The sequence below is a fragment of the Ranitomeya variabilis genome, chromosome 2 (genome assembly GCF_051348905.1).
Source record: "Ranitomeya variabilis isolate aRanVar5 chromosome 2, aRanVar5.hap1, whole genome shotgun sequence".
In the NCBI taxonomy this organism is placed as follows: Eukaryota; Metazoa; Chordata; class Amphibia; order Anura; family Dendrobatidae; genus Ranitomeya; species Ranitomeya variabilis.
This window is the reverse complement of record NC_135233.1, coordinates 715,359,321-715,385,714: the sequence shown is the minus strand read 5'-3', so window position 1 is coordinate 715,385,714 and position 26,394 is coordinate 715,359,321. Positions and strand designations below refer to the sequence as shown.

Here is a 26,394-nt window from a genome sequence, read left to right as displayed (position 1 = left end):
GAGCCAGCGTCATCGTCTGGCTACACAAGGCCTCAAAGGCTCCCTTATCTGGGAGTAGGAAAACAGCTTTTAAAGCCGGAGCAGCAGGAAAAAGTTTTGGCTTTCCTTGCTGACTCAGCCTCTAGCTCTTTCGCCTCCTCTTCAGAAAATTCCAAATATAAAAGCAGCGAGTCGTCAGTGGATGCTCCCGGTCAGGAGCAAGACATTGCCTTGTGTCCTTCACCCAAACCAAAAGTGAAGGCTGCGTCAGGCGACACTACAGGTTACTCCATGGAGCTCTTTACATATACCGTGCCTGGGTTAGAAAGGGAAATTGTTAATTGCCCATTACAAGATGAATCGGACTTGGAGTGCACAGATGCACAGCCACAGCTAGATTATTATGCTGTTTCATTGACTCAGATCACTACATTGCCCTCGCAGTGTACTGAGCCAGAATCTGACCCTGATGAGACTATGGTGCCCCGTCCCGAACGCTATAGCACCTTACACGGTGACACAGAGAAAGGTGCACATGACATTAAAAAGGAGGTGATAGATGACCCAGTTGTTGACCCAGATTGGCAGCCATTGGGGGAAGAGGGTGCCGCTGCCAGTAGCTCAGAAGCGGAGGAGGATGATCCGCAGCAGCCATCTACATCGCAACAGCTGTCATCTGGCAGGCCCGTATCAGGCCAAAAACGTTTGTCAAAAACAGTTTTAGGACAGCGTGGCCATCCGGTGAAAGTAGCACAGCGTGCAATGCCTGAAAAGGTATTCCATAGTACGAAGAGTGTAGTGTGGCAATTTTTTAACCAAGATCCGAATGATCAGTCAAAAGTTATCTGTAAGAAATGCTCAAAGACCTTTAGCAGAGGGAAGAATCTCCAAAATTTAAATACAACGTGCATGCGTAGACATTTAACCAGCATGCACTTGCAAGCCTGGACTACCAAACGTCCCGTACCGTTGGTGCACCTGCTCAGAATGAAGGTAGTCAGCAACGCTACATTGCTTCTCTCACTGTAAGCCCACCGGTTAGGACACCACCAGCAGCAAATGTGGAGGTATCGTCGCAAGGCCAAAGCAGTCAGGGAATCACAAGGTTATTGGTAGGAAACACTGTATGTAGGCCAACATCAAGAATACCATCACCAACCCTCTCTCAATCCGCCATGGCCACCACCACCACCGCTAGTTCCACCATATGCAGCTCTCCAGTCCAGCTCACCCTACAAGAGACTCTCGTTAGGAAACGAAAGTACTCATCCTCTCATCCGCATACATAGGGTTTGAACGCCCACATTGCTATACTAATCTCGTTAGAGATGATGCCCTACCGGTTGGTTGAAAGTGAAGCTTTCAAATATCTGATGGCCTATGCAGTACCACACAATGACCTACCCAGTCGGCACTTCTTTGCGAGAAAAGCCATCCCAGCCCTCCACCAGCATGTCAAAGACCACATTGTCCACGCACTGAGGCAATCAGTCAGTGGAAAGGTGCACCTCACAACAGATGCATGGAGCAGTAGGCATGGCCAGGGACGTTACGTGTCCATCACGGCACACTGGGTTAATGTGGTGGATGCAGGGTCCTTAGGGGACAGCCATAGTGGGACAGTTCTGCCTAGCCCACAGTCTAGGAAACAGTTGGCTGTAGGCATTCGCCACCCCTCCTCCTCCTCCTACAGAAGCGAAAGCTTATCCACAGAGCACAGTAGCCTGACCACTCCATCCGCAGCTGCCAGTGTTGCACATGAGGTGTCCCATTATCGAACAGCTAGTGGTAAGCGTCAGCAGGCTGTGTTACAAATGAAGTGTTTGGACGACAACAGACACACTGCGGAAGTACTGGCCGAGTACTTGCAGCAACAAACTCAGTTATGGCTGGGCAGTGTACATCTTGAGGCAGGCAAGGTAGTCAGTGATAACGGAAGGAATTTTATGGCTGCCATAGCCCTTTCAGAACTGAAACACATACCTTGCCTGGCTCACACCTTGAACCTGATGGTGCAGTGTTTCCTCAAAAATTATCCGGAGTTACCAGCCCTGCTCCTGAAGGTGCGAAGACTTTGCTCGCACATCCGCCGGTCGCCCGTACACTCCAGCTGTATGCTGAACCATCAGCGATCATTGAATCTTCCCCAGCACCGCCTAATAATCGACGTTGCAACAAGGTGGAACTCCACACTGCACATGGTTCAGAGGCTGTGCGAACAGAGGCGTGCTGTAATTAATTTGTGGGAGGATACACATACACTTGCAGGCACTTGGATGGCAGACATGGAGTAGTCTGGTGTGCAGTGGTCGAAGCTACAAGACCTCTGTCAAGTCCTTCAGTGTTTTGAGGAATGCACACGGCTGGTAAGTGCAGACGACGCCATCATAAGCATGAGAATCCCACTAATGCATCTGCTGATGCAAAGTTTGATGCACATTAAGGAGCAGGCGTCTGCAGCTGAGGAGGAGGGAAGCCTTGATGACAGTCAGCCATTGTCTGCTCAGGGAACTCTCCTGGATGAGGTGGCGGACGAAGAGGAGGAGGAGGATGATGGGGATGAATATTTATGGGAGGAGGATGCTTCTCAGGGGGCAATATAAACTGGTGGCGTTGCAAGGTCAGGTACAGGGTTTTTGCGGGACACAAGTGATGTTGATTTGCAAGAAAGTGCTCCTCAACCCAGCACAAGCAGTGAATTGACAACTGGAAGATTGGCCCACATGGCTGAGTATGCCTTGCATATCCTAAAAAGGGACCCCCATATTATCAAAATGATGACCGATGACGATTACTGGTTGGCCTGCCTCCTGGATCCACGATATAAAGGAAAATTACAAAATATCATGCCACATGAGAACCTTGAGCAAATATTGGCTACCAAACAAGCAACTCTTGTAGACCGTTTGGTTCAGGCATTCCCAGCACACAGCGGCGGTGATGGTTCTCACATGAGCCGTAGGGGGCAACATGGCAGAGGTATTAAAGGTGCACAAATCCGAAGTGGCATTGGACAGAGGGGTTTTATGGCCAGGTTGTGGAGTGATTTCGCAATGACCGCTGACACGACAGGTACTGCTGCATCGATTCAAAGTGACAGGAGACAGCATTTGTCCAGTATGGTTACGAACTACTTTTCCTCCCTTATCGATGTTCTCCCTCACAGGTCATTCCCCTTTGATTACTGGGCATCTAAAATAGACACCTGGCCTGAATTGGCAGAATATGCATTACATATGCTAGTGTGCTGTCAGAAAGAGTCTTCCGTGCTGCTAGTTCACTACTGACTGAAAAAAGGACACGTCTGGCTACCCAAAATGTTGATGATCTAACCTTCATTAAAATGAACCAATCATGGATTTCAAATTATTTTGCCCCACCTTCCCCTGCTGACACGTAGCTTGCCTGAAAAATGTCTTGCTTTTGGCCTCCTCTTACTGACTTCTCCAATTCCACCATTTGCAGCTGCTGTATGTCCACCATAGGCCATTTTTATACCACCCTAAATGGGCTGACTCCCCCCACAGGGCCGTGGTCACCACCTGGCGCAAGCACCCGTGTGAGTGCCATTTGCCTGGACAGGTGCGTGGGCCCACTCTTGGGCGACGGCACTGGCACAGGGTCCCTCATAGTACAATGAAGTGTCTCTGACGGTGGTGGTTCGCAACCAATGTCAGACACAACATCGTAATATGAGGGGCCCTGGGCCAGTACCGCCGCCCACGAGAGAGTGTTCCCCCCAGCTCGAACAGTGCTCTACCACTTGCAATACTTACCGCTCCCTGCTCCACCACTGTGTAGTCTGTGCTGTTAAATCCTTCAATGCCACTGCCAATGCAAATTTGTTGAAATGATAGATGATAGTTAAAATATACAGGGGCCCTGGCCTCCATTTAGACCAGTTAATACTTTGCGTCTACTACCACTGTCTGCTACTCAGCAGAGGAGCCCACCCCTGTACCTAGCTATGCCACCTGTTTATTTATGAACAATTTTTTGGCAGACATTTAGCCCACTTTATTATTTGGGCCTACTAACTGTGTCTGACACTCATTACAGTTTTCCTCCACTGAACAAAGCAATGCCGCTTGTTTAGTCCTGTTACCACATTTGAACTGCATTTAGCCTACTTTATTATTTGGCCTACTAACTGTGTCTGCCACTCATTACAGTTTTCCTCCACTGAATAAAGCAATGCCACCTGTTTAGTCCTGTTACCACATTTGAACTGCATTTAGCCTACTTTATTATTTGGGCCTACTAAGTGTGTCTGCCACTCATTACAGTTTTCCTCCACTGAACAAACCTATGCCGCCTGTTTAGTCCTGTTGCCACATTTGAACTGCATTTAGCCTACTTTATTATTTGGGCCTATATCTGTGTTTCCTCCTCATCCTGCCCATTGCCCAGCCACTGCTAGACGAGTCTGCTGGTACATTGACCCAGACCACTACATTCCCCTTGCACTCTACACAGCCAGAATCTGACCCTGCTGAAAGTCAGGTTCCCCTTCCCGCATACTACCACCTTACACGGGGACAAAGAGGAAGGTGCAGATGAAAGTGCAGGTTCCTTCATCAGGTGGGGCGGGCATACTCGCTGGCGACATCACTGGCACATGGCCCCTCATAGTATGCTAAAGTGTCTCTGCCGGTGGGAGGCGCCACTCGCCGTCAAAAACACCGCTGTACTATGAGGGGCCCTGTGCCAGTGCCAACGAGTGTGCCCCCCCCTGCTTGCTCAGGATCACAGCACTTGCAAAGTTGAAATACTTACCTCTCCCTGCTCCACCGCCGTGACGTATTCCGCGTTTCCTGGGCCCATGAAAATCTTGAGCCAGCCCTACCCCCCCACAACTTTAGCCAAAAGACCCCCAGTTTTCAATGCCTAACTATTATTATAAAGTAAATTAAGATTGACAAGCTTAAGTAAGAAGAATTGATGTTTTTGGCATTAAAATGGGCACTGTAGGTGTTTTCCTGTCCTCCACTCACTGCCGACTTTGATTCCCCATTGACTTGCATTGGGTTTCGTGTTTCAGTTGGCTCCCGACTTTTCGCAATAATCGGCCGACTTCACCCAACCCGACTTTTTACAAAGTCGGGTTTCGCGAAACCCGACTCGATCCGAAAAAAGTAAAAGTCGCTCAACTTTAGTGAGAACAATTATACTGGCTGGTTATTGGGAATGCTTATTTTCAAATGATCGACCTGTCTAAAACAACTTCCAAACATCCAACAAATGAGAAAAATGCTTGATCATTGGGTGAAATTATTTTTTAGCCGGTTTAAAAATCATTGATCTCGGCAGCACATCATCTTGTGTAAACAGGTGATGTGCTGCCAAAAATAAAATGTCATATGGGGACAGAATCATTGTATTAATTATTGTTGTCTGCGTTTGAAGGTTTGGTCAGCTAATCCAAGTAGGTTATTAAAGGACCTCAAATTGGTGTTTGTTTAATGGCCACAATTGAGCCGACTAAATGCATCTCGGTGGTACAAATTAGTTGCTAAAGTGAGAAGGGGCATCAGAGTGCCCTGATGATTGGCAATGTATGACCCTGAAATTCATGATGACTCTCCTGATTACAATCTTGTACATTTATGGCATATACTGTATGTAATAGATGCAGATGTTGTCAACAGGACTTAGATCTGTTTTGAGAATGGTGCGCTGTCGCACGCGACTATCAGTGGAGAGATGGTCGGACATACTGTAGATGCAGGTCCAGTGGATATGTCTTACATGTACAATATGGGAGTACTCTTTTAATTTTATTGCTGGTGATTTCCCATGATATTTTTAACCACCAAAGGTCTTCCTTGGCCTTGCAATACCAATTTTTGATATGAGGAAATAAAAGATAAGAGTTTTCGTGTTCTTCTATTGATGTACAGTACAGACCAAAAGTTTGGACACACCTTCTCATTTAAAGATTTTTCTGTATTTTCATGACTATGAAAATTGTACATTCACACTGAAGACATCAAAACTATGAATTAACACATGTGGAATTATATACTTAACAAAAAAGTGTGAAACAACTGAAATTATGTCTTATATTCTAGGCTCTTCAAAGTAGCCACCTTTTGCTTTGATGACTGCTTTGCACACTCTTGGCATTCTCTTGATGAGCTTCAAGAGGTAGTCTCCGGGAATGGTTTTCACTTCACAGGTGTGCCCTGTCAGGTTTAATAAGTGGGATTTCTTGCTTTATAAATGGGGTTGGGACCATCAGTTGTGTTGTGCAGAAGTCTGGTGGATACACAGCTGATAGTCCTACTGAATAGACTGTTAGAATTTATATTATGGCAAGAAAAAAGCAGCTAAGTAAAGAAAAACGAGTGGCTATCATTACTTTAAGAAATGATGATCAGTCAGTCCGAAAAATTGGGCAAACTTTGAAAGTGTCCCCAAGTGCAGTGGCAAAAACCATCAAGTGCTACAAAGAAACTGGCTCACATGAGGACCGCCCCAGGAAAGGAAGACCAAGAGTCACCTCTGCTTCTGAGGATAAGTTTATCTGAGTCACCAGCCTCAGAAATCGCAGGTTAACAGCAGCTCAGATTAGAGACCAGGTCAATGCCACACAGAGTTCTAGCAGCAGACACATCTCTACAACAACTGTTAAGAGGAGACTTTGTGCAGCAGGCCTTCATGGTAAAATAGCTGCTGTGAAACCACTGCTAAGGACAGGCAACAAGCAGAAGAGACTTGTTTGGGCTAAAGAAAACAAGGAATGGACATTAGACCTGTGGAAATCTGTGCTTTGGTCTGATGAGTCCAAATTTGAGATCTTTGGTTCCAACCACCGTGTCTTTGTGCGACGCAGAAAAGCTGAACGGATGGAATCTACATGCCTGGTTCCCATCGTGAAGCAGGGAGGAGGAAGTGTGATGGTGTGGGGGTGCTTTGCTGGTGACACTGTTGGGGATTTATTCAAAATTGAAGGCATACTGAACCAGTATGGCTACCACAGCATCTTGCACCCGCATGCTATTCCATCTGGTTTGCGTTTTGTTGGATCATCATTTATTTTTCAACAGGACAATGACCCCAAACACACCTCCAGGCTGTGTAAGGGCTATTTGTCCAAGAAGGAGAGTGATGGGGTGCTACGCCAGATGACCTGGCCTCCACAGTCACCAGACCTGAACCCAATCGAGATGGTTTGGGGTGAGCTGGACCGCAGAGTGAAGGTAAAAGGACCAACAAGTGCCAAGCATCTCTGGGAACTCCTTCAAGATTGTTGGAAGACCATTCCCGGTGACTACCTCTTGAAACTCCTCAAGATAATGCCAAGAGTGTGCAAAGCAGTCATCAAAGCAAAAGGTGGCTACTTTGAAGAACCTAGAATATAAGACATAATTTTAGTTGTTTCACACTTTTTTTGTTAAGTATATAATTCCACATGTTTTAATTCATAGTTTTGATGCTTTCGGTGTACAATTTTCATAGTCATGAAAATATAGAAAAATCTTTAAATGAGAAGGTGTGTCCAAAGTTTTGGTCTGTACTGTATATGCGATATGATATACCTGACAAAATATTCTTTCTATTTTAGGGGTTTTTCAGGCTTTGAAGAAAAGTCTGCAGTCTATTCATACACTGTAAGGATTCCCCTGTATTTCCAGTATGAGTGGACGGTCATGTATGTGATAGAACATTGAGAGAAAAATGAGAATTTCACCGGCATGTGACCACAGCTTTACAAACCGTATGCCCTCCAGTTATATAGAGCAACTACAGACTTTTCGTCTCGGCCCGGCAAACCTTTAAGATTGTGCTTATTTATTAATGTACCGTAAATTAGGGTATTGATGCGTCCTTGCAATCTAACAGATATGAACATGTACAGTAGAGCAGATAGCTACATGACCTACAATAGTGACCGCAATAATTTTTTTAAAATAATAACTTTATTGGTTCAAATAATATAAATAACTATGTGAGCAAGTTGCGAATGACCACAAAACATGTAGTTCTAAAAATTCTAACAAGATATTTCTTGTATTTTAGTCTATGATGGCATCACTGTGAAACACTACAGAATCAGAAAACTTGACAATGGAGGATTTTATATATCGCCAAGAAAAAAATTTAAAGATATGGAAGAACTTGTGCAGAATTATATGAAGATGGATGATGGACTTTGCTGTAAGCTCAGAAAACCATGCATAAAGGTATAATATAAACTGTGAGGATACTCGTTGAAAAAGTTTGTTGTATGCAAACTCTTAAGGCTTTGGACACATGCATCTTTTTAATCTTTTTTTATAACACTGAATTTATTATGTGAAAAAAAGATTCTGTAATTAATTTCAAGTAAAAATCAGAATTCAGCTTAGTTTCATGTTCACAAAGCGCTCGGTATTTAGCTGGCTGTTGGGAGTGATACTGACAAAATCAAGCAGCTTGCAGTATATTGTAATATATGGACGCTAAAGAAGCAAATTGATTGAATATTTTTCAACTAAAAGTGATCACATAAATCAGACAAAAAAAGTATAAAAAATGCAAATGTATTTTTAAAGAGGACCTTTCAACAGATTTTTAAAGTTGAACTGGATACTCGATGTAGAAGTAGCTTCGGAGCTGATTAAAACATTTTTTTTTTGCCTCTCCATTGCATAGATATTAGCATTCAAAGTATTTGGCACTTAATGAGTTAACTTTTATTAAGTTTGGCTTGGTGTTACAGAACAGTTTTCATTGGGGGCGGGAATTTCTTCTCCCTGTGTAATGCTGACCAATCATAAGCAGGGTGCATCAAAGCAAAAAAAGAACTCGCCCCACAATAGCATAGAGTAGGTTTCTCATTGTGTGATATAGCCCTGATCTTGTGGTCTTACCTCCTACATGAGTAAGGGTATGTGCACACGATGCAGATTTAGTGCAGAATTGGTGCAGAACTGCAGCAGATTTTTCTGCTGCAGAAACGCTGCAGAACTGCACTGTGATTTATAGTACAATGTAAATCAATGTGAAAAAAAAAAGCTGTGCACATGGTGCAGAAAAATCTGCGCAGAAACGCTGCAGATTTGAAAGAAGTGCATGTGCACGTTTCTGCATCCCTCCATTATAAAAATCTGCACTGGTAAAATCTGCACAAAAACTGCACAGAAACTGCACAGAAACTGCACAGAAACTGCATCAAATCTGCACCTGCGTTTTCTGCCAGGAGATGCAGATTTAGTGCAGAAAATTAAGTGTGGGATAGGAACAGTGCAGCTGAGTTTAGCTGTGTCACATTACAAACCCTTGTATTATCTGTCAGCTCATGCTCTTCTAGCACACTCACCTTTACTATACTGCCCCTCCCACACCCATAATGTTTGTCCACAGCTATGTCAGAAATCACACTTATGTCTGCTGTGCTGAGGCAACTTGTTATTGCTCTACAGTGAGAGAAGAGCTATGTATCACACAGGAGTAGTCCAGAACAGGCAGGTTACTCCTGTGTAAAACATAATGACAGCCCGGATCTCGCTGCAGAGCCAGTATAAGTTGCCTGAGCACAGCAGACATAAGTCTGGTTACTGACGCATCTCTGGACAGACAATGTGGGGCAATACAGCTGAGGTGACCGTGCTATTAGAGAGTGAGATCTGATAGAAAGGTTTGTAATGTGACACAGCTAAACTCAGCTGTACTGCCCCTCCCCCACACTGACTTATGCAGGAGGTAAAACCAGGAGATCAGAGCTGTATCCTTACATCTCACACACTGAGAAAACTGCTATAAGCTATTGTGGGAAATGTTTTTTTTTTCCTCCTGAATGTTGCTGCCTTCCCATGATTGGTCAGCATCTTACAAGGAGAAGTATACTCCCCCATTGAAAGCTAAGTTATAGCACCCACTTGGATGTAGCAAAATGTAGCTCATTAGTTGCACTCGGGATGCGTGTTTGAGAATCTTGTTCTAAAGTAAAGAAGGTTTAATCATCATCACAGTTGACAATTCTTTTCTGTGAGACCAGTGAGACTATGGAGACTATGGAACTATCCGCCTCACGATGCTTGATTCACTCAATGGTCGATTCACTTAAAAAGCACAAGCAGTTGCCTAGATTCTGTGGTTGGGAAGTTGATTCAGGGAAGTCTGATTGCTGTATGGAGTGGGGAAGGAAATTTTCCCCTAATATGGGGCAATTAGTGTTTGCATAAAGGGATTTTTTGCCTTCAACTGGATCAGCATGTTAGGTTATAGGCTGAACACGATTTACTTGTCTCTTCTTTCAACTATGAATCTATGAAGCAATGAGTTCATCTGACATTTGTTTCATTTCATTTTTTTTTGTGCTAATTTGACATTTTTCTCCATACTTTCCGCATTTCTTCTTGTAGGTGTAGTTAATGCATTCTGACCTTCAACTGGTTTATGTATTTGCTAAATCAGGTGTTATCGTGCACTAAATATTTGTTGTTATTTCCTGGTCAAACTTCCTTGTTTGACGTTATTATAAACTTAGTTTACCATTGGAATGTATGAAAAGCACAGGTGCCATCTTGTGGACATTTGTAGAAATGCTTTCCAGTGCTTGCGTTACATTTTTCCTTCACTACTCTGACATTTGCTCAGTGTCGGACTGGATTGGCAAAGGCCCACCAATAACGTTAACTCTCACGGCCCACTGTTCAGCTACATGCAAAAATAACTTGACCCTAGAACACAAATTTACTTTTACTTATAGGAAACATTAATTTGGCTAGCTGTTTACTGAATGATTAAATGATACCTATGTCTGTAAATAGTGAATCAAGTCCAATAGCACTGCTCATCATCACTTCTTCACAGGGGCCTACCGGAGGATTCTCCTGTTTCCCGATGGGCCAGTCCGAGCCTCTGTGCTCCCAATATTTTTCATTTCGCCTATAAACTGCTTACTTACGGCTTTCATGTTTTTCACTCAAATCTTTCAAGAGCTGTAACATTGAAATTAAAATTTTGAATGCCATCTTTTCATTTACAATCTAATGTATTGGACACTAGAAAAATAAATCTCTATACCTCGTTTGTGTCGCCATATTCTGAGACCTATAACTTTTTAATTTTTTAGTCATTGAAGCTGTGAGGGGTCATTTTTCAGGGCCAACTCTTGCTTTTATTGTTACAAATGTGGGATAAATACAACTTTTTTTGAGGGGGGCATGGTAAAAAACAGCAATTCTAGAAGTTTTTTGTATCATTAAAAATAATAATTATTATTAAAAATAATAATAACTATTTTTACAGGCGTGGTAATAGCAAATAACTTTATTTCTTGTCTTTTTTATTTATAGAATGAAAAAAAAAGGACTTAAAAAATTGTAGCTGTTCTATATATTTTTTTTAAGCAACTTGAAACTGCGATCGCTTGGTTGTAGGAAGAATAGGCTGCGATAATCACGTTTTACAGTGTATGGGAATTGTTCAAAGATGGCGGACGTGGGGGTTTTGAGTAGCACTCTGATTGCCTGACAACACGAGTATCATGGACGCTGCTGAGCGAGGCATCTAAGTGGTTAGGCTGCTTCGGTCATGTGGTCAGCTTCTGAGTTGCTCTATACACCAGTGCTCTACGTGATATATATGTATAAGAAATGTTTGTCAAGGGTTAATGGAGGATTAATATTAAAAGTTCATGGCTGATGGAGATAACAAATCCGCTCTTGCTTTTGCCGAACAGACGTAGACGACTTTTTAATGACTGATTAGTTTCAGCTAATTTTATTACAAGGTTTTTGCATATAATTATATCAGCTCCACAATAAGTAGGGCCTAACAAAATTATTATTAACGCATGATATATATGTTTATAGATATAACATTTTGCTTTTTTATTCTAAACCAGAATGAAGTTCCTCTTCCTCCAGACTTGTGTTACCAAACTGCAGATCACTGGGAAATTGACAGGAACTCTTTGAGGTTTTTGAAGAAGCTGGGACAGGGTCAGTTCGGAGAAGTGTGGGAAGGATTGTGGAACAATACCATATCAGTAGCTATTAAAACATTAAAAACAGGTATGTAGCGGTGGAGCGTGGAAATGAGCAGATTTATTTATGATGCTCTGTCATATATCTTGCTTGGCATGCTGTGCCTTGGTGTTTTGATGTACACTGTTTAGTATTATTTTTCAGATACTATTAGTTTATACTGGAATTCAATACTCCAGGGATGAGGAAAATAATTGTGCAACAAGTGCAGCTGACTTGCAGGTTTACTAGTCCCCTAGTGATAATTTCCTGCTGATAAAACAGTGATGTTATAAAATCTACAGCAAGTAGCCCAGTAAGTGATACATTGCTAGAATCAGGGTCTATTCCTCTACATTATGTTACACTCAGATTAGATGGCAAAAGTTGGTGACAGATTGCCTTTAAATGTAAGGGACTGAGCTAAAGAGCTTAATGGCTATCATTTACTAGTGGATTACTAGAGATGCAGGGGTTACATAGTAAGTAATGGGGCACACTGAGTACTGTAGTTTATTCTTAGGGCATTTATGAATCCAAACAGCATATGGAATTGCATACACCATATATAATCCACACCTAAGGAGAATATTGTATTATCGCATTTTCAGTCTGATTATTTATTTCAAAAGAGACATAAAAGATTGTTGCTTTTCTCCCCACACTGGCATCATCAACTTTTGCAGATTCTTTCCTGGAGCTGTTATTCTTTAATACATTAGAGTGGGGTTCTCCTTTTAGGGTACAGATATAAGAAATGATATTATTTTTTTTAGATGTGCTTGTCTGATAGATAGATTGGTAGATACAGACTTCATACCATGTGTACATGTTTTCATTTTATGTACCCTAGGATCCATGAATCCCCAAGACTTTTTAAGGGAAGCCCAACTTATGAAGAGTCTCAGACATCCAAGGCTTATCCAGTTATATGCAGTGTGCAGTTTGGAAGAACCAGTCTATATCATAACGGAGCTCATGAGACATGGCAGCTTGCTTACATATCTACAAAGTAAGTAACAACACCAATAATGGAAAACAATGCAAGCCGTTAAGCGCGTTATAAATTTTATTTGACATAAATACATAGGAAAATTAAAAAATATGTATGTATGTACAAAAATTAAGAGACCACTGCAAAATGTTCCACAGAAGAAATGCTAGCACAGGCTTCCAATATCAGTTGTTTCAGATGCTGCACATCTCGTATTTTCACAGCATGGACAATTGCCTTCAGATGACCCCAAAGATAAAAGTCTAAGGGGGTCAGATCGGGAGACTTTGGTGGCCATTCAACTGGCCCACGACGACCAATCAACTTTCCAGGAAACTGATCATGTAGGAATGCTCGGACCTGACACCCAAGATGGTGCACCACCACATAAGAGGGTTGCATTGACAATCCAACACAATGGAAAAGTTTTCCCCCTCCCATATACTAATGTGTCACAAACAGGAAGTTGATATCACCAACCATTCCCATTTTATTTAGGTGTATCCATATAAATTGCCCAACCTGTATATACAAAATGAGACTCCACAGAAAAAAGTAAAAACCAAGGGACACCTGTATGGCAAAGTTTAAGCTATAGCTGAAGCATTGATACAATATTCCAACCCGTGAATCGTATTAGAAACACTTGGCATTCAATATATGAATGGTCTTCCAGTATAAAAAGTAAGTCAATTGAAGATAAATTATGTAAATAAACCCACAATATAAGATTAAATATACATGAAATCAAAATTTGTATCACATAGTAAATACCCATATGTTTCCAAGATAGCAGCTAGGTATTAAGAGGGTCCCACTGCACCCAACGCGCGTTTCGCAAGGAATGCATGGATGAAGCATTCTGGAGTAAAATAATTTGTAAAGTTGTAAAGTGCTTAAATATTTCTCGGGAGTAAGACTTGTGACAAGATGCACACTACTTACCTCCTAATGAATCAGGATGAAGAATCATCCATGTACTTCCTTAATAAGGACATTTTTTTGGCCCCAAGTATGATTCTGCTTAATAGCTTTCAGGGTTTATTTCTAATCCAAGCTTTTACATTCATCTTTCAAATCAATGTGTGCTGTATAGATGATTCTTACAGGTCTTCTCTCACGTGCAATGAACACCGTCTTATTTTGTCTCTACACATTACGGAAACTAGTCTGCTCTACTAAATTAAAAGGTCAAACCAATAAAGAATAATTGTTACCGAAAAGCCCTATTAATTATATGACAATTACAAGACAACCACAGTTCAGCAAGTTCACAGTAACAGTAAAGTCTCTTTACCTTGAAAAATGTGGATGCATTTGTTCCCGGTTGAAATTGTATTGCTTTGTACTAGACAGGGATGTGAAATATTGCAGTTTCAGGAAAGAAAGTTGGGAACATGTAATGAATTACTTTGGCAATAACAAAACTTTGTCTATTAGCAGAATACCAATTACTTACAGGCGAAATGAAAGTCGCTATCCCAATAATAAAAACACCTGATTGCTTGTCATGGGTTACTTATTGTCCATTTTATGGTTGGGTCTGACCTATTGGATGTAAACTGTCCTGTGCAATGTACAGAGCAATGTTCCGTAGAATAGGTATTTCATCTTCAGTAGATGTAGATGCATATATATGTATACAGTACTGTACACATTTTTTGGCAGGTGTGGAAAAATGCTACAAAGTAAGAATTCTTATGAAAAAATATGTTAGTAGTTTATTTTTTTAGCAATTAACAAAATGCAAAGTGAATGATCAAGAGAGGGATCAAAATCAAATTCATATTTGGTGCGATCAACCTTTTGCCTTCAAAGCAGCAATAATTCTTCTAGGTAGACTTGCACAGAGTTTTTCAATTCATTCAGAATGGATTTTTCTTTAAAAAATCTTGAAAAAGTAACCATAGATCTCCTATGGATGTAGACTTGTACAAATCTTTCATGTAATCCCAGACTGGATAATGCTGGATCAGGGCTCTATAGGGGCCATGTTATTACCTCCAGGACTCTCTTCTTATTTACACTGAAGGCAGTTCTTTATGACACTGGCTGCATTGGATCATTGTCCAACTCCGGAATAAATTTGGTACCAATCAGATGCCTCCCTGATGATATAGCCTGATGGATAAGTAACTGCTTATATTTCTACAAAGATAGATATACAATTCTCTGTATTTATACAAAGATAGATAGGTTTAGCTATGTCTTTCTGGTTGCTTCCAGTTTTGAGCTTATAGCACTGTTTAACATCTTCTAATTTTGAATGGAAGTAAGCATGATGTGACTTTTATCTGCTGCACTGCATCTTTGGTCTTCAACATTGTCCATTTCTTGGTTCTTCTTCAAAAAAGCTTGAACAGCACATCTTGAAACCCCAGTCTGCTTTGATATCTTTGACTGGGGGAGACCTTGCTGATGCAGTATAACTATCTTGTGTCTTGTTGCTGTGCTCAGTCTTGCCATAATCTATGACCTGTGACATGAAACTGTTTTTGATAACCTCACCTTTGTAACAGAGTTTGGCTATTCCTCACCTAGTTTTATTCCTCCTACACAATGGTTTGTTCCATCTAATCACTGTTTCAACCTATACAGTTGTGGCCAAAAGTATTGACACCCCTGCAATTCTGTCAGATAATACTCAGTTTCTTCCTGAAAATGATTGCAAACACAAATTATTTGGTATTGTTATCTTCATTTAATTTGTCTTAAATTAAAAAACACAAAAAGAATTGTCCTAAAGCCAAATTGGATATAATTCCACACCAAACATAAAAAGGGGGTGGACAAAAGTATTGGCACTGTTCGAAAAATCATGTAATGCTTCTCTAATTTGTGTAATTAACAGCACCTGTAACTTACCTGTGGCACCTAACAGGTGTTGGCAATAACTAAATCACACATGCAGCCAGTTGACATGGATTAAAGTTGACTCAACCTCTGTCCTGTGTCCTTGTGTGTACCACATTGAGCATGGAGAAAAGAAAGAAGACCAAAGAACTGTCTGAGGACTTGAGAAACCAAATTGTGAGGAAGCATGAGCAATCTCAAGGCTACAAGTCCATCTCCAAAGACCTGAATGTTCCTGTGTCTACCGTGTGCAGTGTCATCAAGAAGTTTAACCCCTTAAGCCCCGAGGGTGGTTTGCACGTTAATGACCGGGCCAATTTTTACAATTCTGACCACTGTCCCTTTATGAGGTTATAACTCTGGAACGCTTCAATGGATCTTGGCGATTCTGACATTGTTTTCTCGTGACATATTGTACTTCATGTTAGTGGTAAAATTTCTTCGATATAACTTGCGTTTATTTGTAAAAAAAACGAATATTTGGCGAAAATTTTGAAAATTTCGCAATTTTCCAACTTTGAATTTTTATGCCCTTAAATCACAGACATATGTCACACAAAATACTTAATAAATAACATTTCCCACATGTCTACTTTACATCAGCACAATTTTGGAACCAAAATTTTTTTTTGTGACGGAGTTATAAGGGTTAAAAGTTGACCAGCAATTTCTCATTTTTACAACACCATTTTTTTTTAGGGACCACATCTCATTTGAAGTCATTTTGACGGGTCTATATGATAGAAAATACCCAAGTGTGACACCATTCTAAAAACTGCACCCCTCAAGGTACTCAAAACCACTTTCAAGAAGTTTATTAACCCTTCAGGTGTTTCACAGGAATTTTTGGAATGTTTAAATAAAAATGAACATTTAACTTTTTTTCACACAAAATTTATTTCAGCTCCAATTTGTTTTATTTTACCAAGGGTAACAGGAGAAAATGGACACCAAAAGATGTTGTACAATTTGTCCTGATTACGCCAATACCCCATATGTGGGGGTAAACCACAGTTTGGGCGCATGGCAGAGCTTGGAAGCAAAGGAGCGCCATTTGACTTTTCAATGCAAAATTGACTGGAATTGAGATGGGACGCCATGTTGCATTTGGAGAGCCCCTGATGTGCCTAAACATTGAAACCCCCCACAAGTGACACCATTTTGGAAAGTAGACCCCCTAAGGAACTTATCTAGATGTGTGGTGAGCACTTTGACCCAACAAGTGCTTTACAGAAGTTTATAATGCAGAGCCGTAAAAATAAAAAATCATATTTTTTCACAAAAATTATATTTTCACCCCCAATTTTTTATTTTCCCAAGGGTGAGAGAAGAAATTGGACCCCAAAAATTGTTGTGCAATTTGTCCTGAGTACGCTGATACCCCATATGTGGGTGTAAACCATTGTTTGGGCGCAGGGCAGAGCTCGGAAGGGAAGGAGCGCCATTTGACTTTTCAATGCAAAATTGACTGGAATTGAGATGGGACGCCATGTTGCATTTAGAGAGCCCTTGATGTGCCTAAACATTGAAACCCCTAACAAGTGACACCATTTTGGAAAGTAGACCCCCTAAGGAACTTATCTAGATGTGTGGTGAGCACTTTGACCCAACAAGTGCTTTACAGAAGTTTATAATGCAGAGCCGTAAAAATAAAAAATCATATTTTTTCACAAAAAGGATCTTTTCACCCCCAATTTTTTATTTTCCCAAGGGTAATAGAAGAAATTGGACCCCAAAAATTGTTGTGCAATTTGTCCTGAGTACACTGATACCCCATATGTGGGTGTAAACCATTGTTTGGGCGCAGGGCAGAGCTCAGAAGGGAAGGAGCGCCATTTGACTTTTCAATGCAAAATTGACTGGAATTGAGATGGGACGCCATGTTGCGTTTGGAGAGCCCCTAATGTGCCTAAACATTGAAACCCCCCACGAGTGACACCATTTTGGAAAGTAGACCCCTTAAGGAACTTATCTAGATGTGTGTTGAGCACTTTGACCCAACAAGTGCTTCACAGAAGTTTATAATGCAGAGCCGTAAAAATAAAAAATCATATTTTTTCACAAAAATGATCTTTTCACCCCCATTTTTTTATTTCCCCAAGGGTAAGAGAAGAAATTAGACCACAAAAGTTGTTGTGCAATTTGTCCTGAGTACGACGATACCCCATATGTGGGTGTAAACCATTGTTTGGGCGCATAGCAGAGCTCAGAAGGGAAGAAGCGCTATTTTACTTTTCAATGCAAAATTGACTGGAATTAAGATGGGATGCCATGTTGCGTTTGGAGAGCCCCTGATGTGCCTAAACATTAAACCCCCCCACAAGTGACACCATTTTGGAAAGTAGACCCCCTAAGGAACTTATCTAGATGTGTTTTGAGAGCTTTGAACCCCCAAGTGTTTCACTACAGTTTATAACGCAGAGCCGTGAAAATAAAAATTATTTTTTTTTTTCACAAAAATGATTTTTTAGCCCCCAGTTTTGTATTTTCACAAGAGTATCAGGATAAATTGGACCCCAAAAGTTGTTGTCCAATTTGTCTGGAGTACGCTGATACCCCATTTGTGGGGAGGGACCACTGTTTGGGCGCATGACAGAGCTCGGAAGGGAAGGAGCGCCATTTGGAATGCAGACTTAAATGGATTGGTCTGCAGGCGTCACGTTGCATTTGCAGAGCCCCTGATGTACCCAAACAGTACAAACCCCCCACAAGTGACCCCATATTGGAAACTAGACCCCCCAAGGAACTTATCTAGATGTGTTGTGAGAACTTTGAACCCCCAAGTGTTTCACTACAGTTTATAACGCAGAGCCGTGAAAATAATTTTTTTTTTTTTCACAAAAGTGAAATTTAGCCCCCAGTTTTGTATTTTCACAAGGGTATCAGGATAAATTGGACCCTAAAAGTTGTTGTCCAATTTGTCCTGAGTACGCTGATACCCCCTATGTGGGGGGGAACCACTGTTTGGGCGCATGACAGAGCTCGGAAGGGAAGGAGCGCCATTTGAAATTCAGACTTAAATGGATTGGTCTGCAGGCGTCACGTTGCATTTGCAGAGCCCCTGATGTACCCAAACAGTACAAACCCCCCACAAGTGACCCCATATTGGAAACTAGACCCCCCAAGGAACTTATCTAGATGTGTTGTGAGAACTTTGAACCCCCAAGTGTTTCACTACAGTTTATAACGCAGAGCCGTGAAAATAAAAATTATTTTTCTTTTTCACAAAAATGATTTTTTAGCCCCCAGTTTTGTATTTTCACAAGGGTATCAGGATAAATTGGACCCTAAAAGTTGTTGTCCAATTTGTCCTGAGTACGCTGATACCCCCTATGTGGGGGGGAACCACTGTTTGGGCGCATGACAGAGCTCGGAAGGGAAGGAGCGCCATTTGGAATGCAGACTTAAATGGATTGGTCTGCAGGCGTCACGTTGCATTTGCAGAGCCCCTGATGTACCCAAACAGTACAAACCCCCCACAAGTGACCCCATATTGGAAACTAGACCCCCCAAGGAACTTATCTAGATGTGTTGTGAGAACTTTGAATCCCCAAGTGTTTCACTACAGTTTATAACGCAGAGCCGTGAAAATATATATATTTTTTTTTTTCACAAAAATGAAATTTAGCCCCCAGTTTTGTATTTTCACAAGGGTATCAGGATAAATTGGACCCTAAAAGTTGTTGTCCAATTTGTCCTGAGTACGCTGATACCCCCTATGTGGGGGGGAACCACTGTTTGGGCGCATGACAGAGCTCGGAAGGGAAGGAGCGCCATTTGGAATGCAGACTTAAATGGATTGGTCTGCAGGCGTCACGTTGCATTTGCAGAACCCCTGATGTACCCAAATAGTACAAACCCCCCACAAGTGACCCCATATTGGAAACTAGACCTCCCAAGGAACTTATCTAGATGTGTTGTGAGAACTTTGAACCCCCAAGTGTTTCACTACAGTTTACAACGCAGAGCCGTGAAAATAAAACATATTTTTTTTCCCACAAAAATGATTTTTAGCCCCCCAAATTTTTATTTTCCCAAGGATAACAAGAGAACTTGGACCCCAGAAGTTGTTGTTCAATTTGTCCCTAGTACGCTGATACCCCATATGTTGGGGTAAACCCCTTTTTGGACGCACGGGAGAGCTCGGAAGGGAAGGAGCACTGTTTTACTTTTTCAACGCAGAATTGGCTGGAATTGAGATTGGACGCCATGTCGCGTTTGGAGAGCCCCTGATGTGCCTGAACAGTGGAAACTCCCCAATTCTACCTGAAACCCAACCCTAACCGTTTACTGAACATTTTCTGACAGTCATAAGTGCCACGTATATAAGTGCCACGTATATAAGTGCCACGTATATAAGTGCCACGTATATAAGTGCCACGTATTTAAGTGCCACGTATTTAAGTGCCACGTATTTAAGTGCCACGTATTTAAGTGCCACGATATTTCAGTGCCACAATATTTCAGTGCCACGTATTTCAGTGCCACGTATAGCAGGCACTGAAAAATACGTGGCACGTAAATACTTCAGTGTCACGATATTTCAGTGCCACGATATTTCAGTGCCACGTATTTCAGTGCCACATATTTCAGGCACTGAAAAATACGTGGCACGTAAATACGTGGCACGTAAATACGTGGCACTTAAATACGTGGCACTTAAATACGTGGCACTTAAATACGTGGCACTTAAATATGTGGCACTTATATACGTGGCCACTAAAATATCGTGGCACTTATATACGTATATACGTATATAAACGTATATTTCAGTGCCACGTATTTCAGTGCCACGTATTTCAGGTTAGGGGTAGGGTTAGGGGTAGGGTTAGGGTTTTTTGTTTTTTTCTTGTTTTCTTGTGTTTTTCTATAAAAACGCATGCGTTTTACCGCGTTTACATGCATTTTTTCACACATGCGTTTTTTTTTAAAAAACGCATGCAGATAAAAACGCAAGTGTGAAACCAGACTAAAAGACGCTTTTTATAGCAAAAAAGTTTTTGCGTCTCCACATTTTGAGACCTATAATTTTTCCACATTTTGGTCCACAGAGTCATGTGAGGTCTTGTTTTTTGCGGGAGGAGTTGACGTTTTTATTGGTAACATTTTCGGACACGTGACCATTTTTTATCACTTTTTATTCCGATTTTTGTGAGGCAGAATAACCAAAAACCAGCTATTCATGAATTTCTTTTGGGAGAGGCGTTTATACCGTTCTGCGCTTGGTAAAATTGATAAAGCAGTTTTATTCGTCGGGTCAGTACGATTACAGCGATACCTCATATATATAATTTTTTTATGTTTTGACTAGTGTTGAGCATTCCGATGCGGCAAGTATCGGGTATCGGCCGATACTTGCTGTATCGGAATTCCGATACCGGGATTCCGATACTCTTGTGGTATCGGGTATCGGGTATCGGAACAACATTAATGTTAAAATGTGTAAAATAGAGAATTAAAATAAAAAATATCGCTATACTCACCTGTCCGACGCAGCCGGGACCTCAGCGCAGGAACCGGCAGCGTTGTTTGTTTAAAATTCCCGCTTTTACATGGTTACGCGAAGTCCCGGCTTGTGATTGGTCAGGGCGGCCATGTTGCCGGGCCGCGGACCAATCACAGCAAGCCGTGACGAAAATACGTCACGGCTTGCTGTGATTGGTCCGCGTCCCGGCAACATGGCCGCCATTAACCAATCACAAGCCGTGACGTCACGGGAGGCTGGAAACGCGCTCATTTTAAAAAGGGCGCGTGTCCAGCCTCCCGTGACGTCACGGCTTGTGATTGGTTGCGTCGCGGTCAACCAATCACAAGCCGGGAGGCTGGACACGCGCCCATTTCAAAATGAGCGCGTCCAGCCTCCCGGCTTGTGATTGGTTGATCGCGGCGCAACCAATCACAAGCCGTGACGTCACGGGAGGCTGGACACGCGCCCATTTTAAAATGAGCGCGTGTCCAGCCTCCCGTGACGTCCCGGCTTGTGATTGGTCAGGGCGGCCATATTGCCGGGACGCGGACCAATCACAGCAAGCCGTGACGTAATTTCGTCACGGCTTGCTGTGATTGGTCCGCGTCCCGGCAACATGGCCGACCTGACCAATCACAAGCCGGGAATTCACGTAACCAAGTAATAGCGCGATTTTTAAACAAACAACGCTGCCGGTTCCCTCGCTGAAGTCCCGGCTGCGTCGGACAGGTGAGTATAGCAATATTTTTTATTTTAATTCTTTCTTTTACACATTTATATGGTTCCCAGGGCCTGAAGGAGAGTTTCCTCTCCTTCAGACCCTGGGAACCATCAGGGATACCGTCCGATACTTGAGTCCCATTGACTTGTATTGGTATCGGGTATCGGTATCGGATTGGATCCGATATTTTGCCGGTATCGGCCGATACTTTCCGATACCGATACTTTCAAGTATCGGACGGTATCGCTCAACACTAGTTTTGACGCTTTTATACGATAAAAACTATTTTATAGAAAAAATAATTATTTTGGCATCACTTTATTCTGAGGACTATAATAGTTATAGTTTTTTTGCTGATGATGCTGTATGGCGGCTCGTGTTTTGCGGGACAAGATGACGTTTTCAGCGGTAACATGGTTATTTATATCCGTCTTTTTGATCGCGTGTTATTCCACTTTTTGTTCGGCGGTATGGTAATAAAGCGTTGTTTTTTGCCTCGTTTTTTTTTTTTTTTTTTCTTACGGTGTTTACTGAAGGGGTTAACTAGTGGGCCAGTTTTATAGGTTGGGTCGTTACGGACGCGGCGATACTAAATATGTGTACTTTTATTGTTTTTGTTTGTTTTTTTTAGATAAAGAAATGTATTTATGGGAATAATATTTTTTTTTTTATTATTATTTATTTAGGAATTATTATTTTTTTTTTTTACACATGTGGAAATTTTTTTTTTTACTTTTTTACTTTGTCCCAGGGGGGGACATCACAGATCGCAGATCTGATAGTGTGCACAGCACTCTATCAGATCTGCGATCATACTTTCATCGGAGCAGGCTGCAGCTTTCATCTGCAGCCTGCTCCGACCCGGAAGTGCTCCCTGCAGGACCCGGATACAGCCCCTCGGCCATTTTGGATCCGGTGCCTGCAGGGAGAAGACGTTCGGTACGAGGTGAGTACATCACCTTGTACCGATCGTCTCAGGGAAGCCCGCAGGGAGCCCCCTCCCTGCGCGATGCTTCCCTGTACCGCCGGTACACCGCGATCATGTTTGATCGCGGTGTGCCGGGGGTTAATGTGCCGGGGGCGGTCCGTGACCGCTCCTGGCACATAGTGCCGGATGTCAGCTGCGATATGCAGCCGACACCCGGCCGCGATCGGCCGCGCTCCCCCCGTGAGCGCGGCCGATCGCGTATGACGTACTATACCGTCACCGGGAATTAAGGCCCACCCCACCTCGACGGTATAGTACGTCATATGGGATTAAGGGGTTAAAGCCCATGGCACTCTGGCTAACCTCCCTAGATGTGGATGGAAAAGAAAAATTGACAAGAGATTTAAACGCAAGATTGTGCAGATGTTGGAAAAAGAACCTCGACTAACATCCAAACAAGTTCAAGCTGCCCTGCAGTCTGAGAGTACAACAGTGTCAACCCGTACTATCCGTCGGCGTCTGAATGAAAAGGGACTGTATGGTAGGAGACCCAGGAAGACCCCACTTCTTACCCCGAGACATAAAAAAGCCAGGCTGGAGTTTGCCAAAACTTACCTGAAAAAGCCTAAAACGTTTTGGAAGAATGTTCTCTGGTCAGATGAGACAAAAGTAGAGCTTTTTGGGCCAAGGCATCAACATAGAGTTTACAGGAGAAAAAAGAGGCATTCAAAGAAAAGAACACGGTCCCTACAGTCAAGCATGGCGGAGGTTCCCTGATGTTTTGGGGTTGCTTTGCTGCCTCTGGCACTGGACTGCTTGACTGTGTGCATGGCATTATGAAGTCTGAAGACTACCAACAAATTTTGCAGCATAATGTAGGGCCCAGTGTGAGAAAGCTGGGTCTCCCTCAGAGGTCATGGAACTTCCAGCAGGACAATGACCCAAAACACACTTCAAAAAGCACTAGAAAATGGGTTGAGAGAAAGCACTGGAGACTTCAAAGGTGGCCAGCAATGAGTCCTGACCTGAATCCCATAGAACACCTGTGGAGAGATCTAAAAATGGCAGTTTGTTGAAGGCACCCTTCAAATATCAGGAACCTGGAGCAGTTTGCCAATGAAGAATAGTCTAAAATTCCAGCAGAGCATTGTAAGAAACTCATTGATGGTTACCGGAAGCGGTTGGTCGCAGTTATTTTGGCTAAAGGTTGTGCAACCAAGTATTAGGCTGAGGATGCCAATACTTTTGTCTGGCCCATTTTTGGAGTTTTGTGTGAAATGATCAATATTTTGCTTTTTGCTTCATTCTCTTTTGTGTTTTTTTATTTAAGACAAATTAAATGAAGATAATAATACGAAAGAATTTGTGTTTGCAATCATTTTCAGGAAGAAAATGAGTATTATCTGACAGAATTGCAGGGGTGTCAATACTTTTGGCCACAACTGTATATGAAAATTGTCTCTTCAGAGAGGAAGAGGACTAGAACTCTAGTGCTACCTATTGGAAGTACTGATGAGGGGCAGTACCCCGAAACAAAGTGTCTGCAAATTGAGATTCTGGTTTGGCTTTTATCCTAAGTCATGTGACAAGGCTCGTTAAAGGGTCGACATTGACTGTTAGGATTGCTACTTTCAATAGGTGGCACTAGAGTTCTGGTCCTCTTCCTCTCTGAAGAGACAATTTGCATATTTCCCAGAGGAGCATTGCGGCTTTAAGTCTCCTCACCTCGACATGCTTAACACGTCACTCTCCGCAAGGAGAAACGATACTTCTTAGAACCTATATATGAAAGTGGTGATCATTATCACCTGCTTGCTGACATATCTGAATTAACAAAACACACAAAGGGGAAACAGAAATGACTTGGGAAAGATGTATTCAAATTATACAAAAAAGGGGAGAACCCCATTTTGGATCCCACTTTAGTAAGTCATAAGACTTAACTTTTGTTAAATTGTCTAAAATATATACACCTTGGTGTCATCACTAACTTGCAGAACATGCCATTGTCCCATCCCCTGATGAGGCTGCACATGCAGTGAAACATGTTGGGGGGTCTTTTGCACTAATTTTATAAACTGTTGTGCCAGTTAGTAATGACACCTCGGGGTACCATCAATTTAAAACATATAGTAGGAAGGTTTCCTTAAAGTCTACATATAGAAGTGAGATTTGGGACATATTTATCAATACACAGTATGTATTTTAGTCAATTTAAAGGGGTATTCCCATCTCCAAGATCCTATCCCAATATCTAGTAGGTGTAATAATATTAGCAAATACCTCTAATTAGAAATATAGTATAGTTTTTCTGATATGCTATTTTTCTTTCCTCATGTGCAGGTAATGCAGGACCTTAGGTATCCATGGATACAACCACTAGCAACTCACTGTCACTGTAAGTGAAACTGTAACTTGTAACCATGGATACCTAAGGTCCTGCAATGCCTGCACATGAGGAAAGAGACATAGCAAATCAGAAAAACAATACTGCATTTCTAATTAGAGGTATTTGCTAATATTATTATTATATATACATTACATATTGGGTTAGGATCTTGGAGATGGGAATATGCTTTTAATAAAAGTTAAGTCTAATCACTTGTTTGAGTGTATTCCAATATGGGGTTACCCCCTTTTTGTATAATACTCATATACCTGGTTTTAATCTTACAAAATCCCTAGTACCTAGTACCTAGAATAATTGATGCTGTTTTGAAAGCAAAGGGTTGTTTCATCAAATATTATATTTGATTTAGATTTCTCTTATCTTCTTTTACTTACACTTCAATTTTTGAAAGCAGTCTTACTTTGCAGAAATTTTTACACACCTTAAACTATTGCACAGTATTGTACATGTATTCAGATCTTATATCACATTTCTTGAAGTTGTTTTTTTAAATCTCTTGGTTCCATAAAAAAATAGCACAGCCCCTGGTTAAAAAGTAAGAATTCTGATACTGTGCTAAAACTTAATTTTAACATAAGTTAACACAATAAAATAGCCAAGCATAATTCACCACCCTGAGCTACACAGGAACTTAGCTTGATGAGTGTTTTTCCCTTTTGTTTATCTTTATAGGATTTTTTTCATTTTTTAACCCCTTCAAGTCGCCGCCCTTTTTCGTTTTTGCTTTTTCGTTTTTCACTACCCTCCTTCCCAGAGCCATAACTTTTTTATTTTTCTGTCAATATGGTCATGTGAGGGCTTATTTTTTGCGAGACGAGTTGTACTTTTGAATGACACCGTTGGTTTTACCATGTCTTTTACTAGAAAATGGGAAAACAATTCCAAGTGCGGTGAAATTGCAAAAAAAGTGCAATCCCACACTTGTTTTTTGTTTGGCTTTTTTGCTAGGTTCACTAAATGCTAAAACTAACCTGCCATTGTGATTCTCTAGGGCATTACAAGTTCATAGAAACCTAACATGTCTAGGTTATTTTTTATCCAAGTGGTGAAAAAAAATTCAAAACTTTGCTTAAAAAAAAAAAAAA

The 26,394-nt window shown here is 41.7% G+C and overlaps 1 protein-coding gene across 1 annotated transcript in view; it reads left to right on the top strand.

Annotated features, from left to right (window-relative positions):
- The window catches only part of FRK (fyn related Src family tyrosine kinase), a 177,524-nt gene that overhangs the window by 133,556 nt on the left and 17,574 nt on the right, over positions 1-26,394 (top strand). Inside the window, exons 3-5 of the mRNA XM_077289498.1 lie at positions 8,002-8,165; positions 11,816-11,984; positions 12,790-12,948. Of these exons, the coding sequence (XP_077145613.1) occupies positions 8,002-8,165; positions 11,816-11,984; positions 12,790-12,948 (492 nt within the window). The remainder of the gene's footprint in view (positions 1-8,001; positions 8,166-11,815; positions 11,985-12,789; positions 12,949-26,394) is intronic.